Source organism: Alosa sapidissima, chromosome 11 (genome assembly GCF_018492685.1).
Source record: "Alosa sapidissima isolate fAloSap1 chromosome 11, fAloSap1.pri, whole genome shotgun sequence".
Taxonomy (NCBI): domain Eukaryota; kingdom Metazoa; phylum Chordata; class Actinopteri; order Clupeiformes; family Clupeidae; genus Alosa; species Alosa sapidissima.
Window position 1 is genome coordinate 29,110,612 of NC_055967.1, and position 3,113 is coordinate 29,113,724.

The following is a 3,113-nucleotide window of genomic DNA, read 5'->3' on the forward strand; positions in this document are numbered from 1 at the left end:
GTGAGTAAGTAACTTATGTAAGTAGTGCAGAGTACATTCTATTTATTTAGTACATTTAAACCAAAATCTTTATGATAAAAGACGCACACATTCAAAGACACTACAGCAGATGACCTGTCCTTCCACAGTTCATCAACAGCTGCCGAATGTTAGACAAAAGAGATTTGATCTTATATTTGAAATCTGTCACAGAGGACATGGTGCATGAGTCTGAGATTGTTGTTGGTTTGTGGGTTTTTGTGCGCACGTGGTTGCGAATGCCCATGTATAAACTCAGGGTGAGAGTTGAGGACCTTTGAGAAGGACTGTCTGGGAGCTGAGTGTTTGGGCCGTGGGTGGCGGACTGGCCTGGCTCCTCTTTCTCACACCCGTGAAATCTCCCAGAGAGCCAGCGGCCACCTCGGGCCGACACGTTGCCCTCTCGCTGGGGTGAACTCAGGGTGATGCAGGGGTCAGGGAAAGGGCCATGCAGCTGCTGCTGGGAAGACATGGAAAATTATGAACAAGACTATCAACCAGAATTATCGACCAAACTATGGAAAACTAGGAATATAACCAACAACCAGAACTATCAACCGAGCCACAGAAAACTAGGAACAAAACTATCAACCTGAAATATCAACCTAGCCATGGAAATTATGAGCAAGTCCATCAATAAGTGCTATTGACCAAGCCACGGAAAACTATAAACAACACTATCAACCGAACCACGGTAAACTATGAACAAGGTCATCAACCAGCGCTATATCAACCAAGCCACGGAAAATTATGAACAAGACTATCAACCGAGTCATGGAAAACAATGAACAAAGCCATCTACCAGCGCCATTAACCACACCCCGGAAACAATTGAGCCATGGAAAATTATAAACAAGACTATCAACCAGCCACAGAAAACTAGGAACAAGTCTTTTTTACTCAATTCATGCATATAATGATAATATGCGTATAAAATATGAATAAAACATATACATATAAAATATGTGACAGAGCTTTGCCTTTGTGTAATTGTTGATTGTTGATATGATGTACAATTTAGAGATTTTAAAAATATCAGGCTATACTGTAACTTTACAAAGCTTTAATCATGGATTCTTCACTTGATCCTCTGAGAAATGTCATAATATGAGTACCTGTTCCTAATGAGCAGTTCACAGGGAAACACTACATGAAGATGGGCCTGAAAAGGGATTTGATCAGTTCCATTATCCACTTACACGTTAGGTGTGAAATTCCTTCACTGGGTCTCACAGTTGTCAGGACTGAGGCTGGTTCTCTAATCTGGGGGCATTAGAGGTGACAGATCACACGCCGCGGCTGTGAGAACGGAGCCTGGACCACTAAACATGAAAGTGTACACAAACAAGCACACACACAAAGAAATGCTAAAACTCTCTCTATCTCTCTCTCTTTCACACACACATTACATTACATTACATTACATTTAGCAGACACTTCTTGACCAAAGTGACTTACATATGTCAGCTATATTACAAGGGATCACATTGTCCCCGGAGCAACTTGGGGTTAAGTGCCTTGCTCAAGGGCACAACGGTGGAAGCCGGGAATTGAACCGACAACTTTCAGGCTACTGCACTGCACGCTAGCCCAGCTCCTTAACCACTACACACACACACACACACACACACACACACACACACACACACACACACACACACACACACACACACACACACACACGCACACACACACACACAAATGGAGACGTACGTACATATAATTACAACATATAATATCCAATAAAAATCACTATGGGATCAGTTGGGAAGGCATCCTACTCTGAATAAAAACTTGCAGTACTGTATGTGTGTGCATGCATGTGAATGTATGTGTTCATGTTTGTGCAAGCTTGTATTTGCATGTATGCATATCTGTTTATTAATTAATCTTTGTGTGTGTGTGTGTGTGTGTGTGTGTGTGTGTGTGTGTGTGTGTGTGTGTGTGTGTGTATGTGTGTGTGTGTGTGTGTGTGTGTGTATGTGTGTGTGTGTGTGTGTGTGTGTGTGTGTGTGTGTGTGTGTGTGTGTGTTTGTGTATGTGTGCGTGTGTATGTGTGTGTGAGTATGTGTATGCTCATGTATGTGTGCAAAAGCATGGATTTGGAAGTGTGTTTACATACAGTATGTGTGTAAGTGAATGTGTGTTAACCTGGGAAGCAAAGGCAGAGACAGCTAAGACATAAAGTGTGTGTGGAGGTGGGGGGTTCTGCCGAGGTGTCACTTCACACCTCTGAGGACCAGCCCTGCGGTATAAAAGCAGCACTCTGAGCTCCAGCCCACAGTCACAGACATCAGGTCAGCCCTGCAACCACCACGATCAGCGTCCATCCACACCGGCTCCAGCCTGCGCCTCAGCAGCACATCAGCGACAGACAGACAGACAGACAGACAGACAGACAGACAGACAGACAGACACCAGGCCTCGACCAACATCATGGACGCCTCAACAGCGGAGCTCAGCCACACCAGAGCGGAGGTCACCTCTCCCCTCTTCGGGGCCTTCGGTAGCAGTGGCGGAGGGAGTTGGAGCTTACCCAGGTCGGACTCGTGGAACTACCTGCCCCTGGAAGGGGACCCCTGGAGCTACTCGGCCTCAGACCCCGAGTTCTCCAACGTGTCCTCCCCTGAGACCATCTCTCCGTCCTCCGTCATGGACTTTTTTTCGCCTCCTGGGTCGGCCGCGGCTGCCCACTCAGCGCAGTCGCCCTCCCCATCCCCAGTGACCACGTCCTCCTCGTCCTGTGAGGAGAGCGGCTGCTCCGGCAACGGCGCTGGCCAAAGGAGCAAACGGAAGCTGCGGTCGCGGAACCCGAGCCGTCAGCGTCAGAGCGCCAGCGAGAAGGAGAAGCTGCGCATGAGGGACCTGACCAAAGCGCTGCATCACCTCCGCACCTATCTGCCGCCCTCCGTGGCCCCGGCCGGACAGACCCTCACCAAGATCCAGACGCTGCGCCTCGCCATCCGCTACATCGCTCACCTGTCCGCACAGGTGGGGACCAGAGAGGAGCTGCGGTCGCAGTCCACAGGGGAGAGAGACTCTCTCTTCGCACCCCAGACGTGCTTCCCAGAGCAGGAGGGGCGCACGTTCACAGG

At 48.6% G+C, this 3,113-nt stretch overlaps 1 protein-coding gene across 1 annotated transcript in view; it reads left to right on the plus strand.

Moving 5' to 3' along the window:
* The first annotated feature begins 2,454 nt into the window (after positions 1–2,454).
* The window catches only part of LOC121724623 (mesoderm posterior protein 2-like), a 5,454-nt gene continuing 4,795 nt past the window's right edge, over positions 2,455–3,113 (plus strand). The window contains exon 1 of the mRNA XM_042111314.1: positions 2,455–3,009. Within this exon, the coding sequence (XP_041967248.1) occupies positions 2,455–3,009 (555 nt within the window). The remainder of the gene's footprint in view (positions 3,010–3,113) is intronic.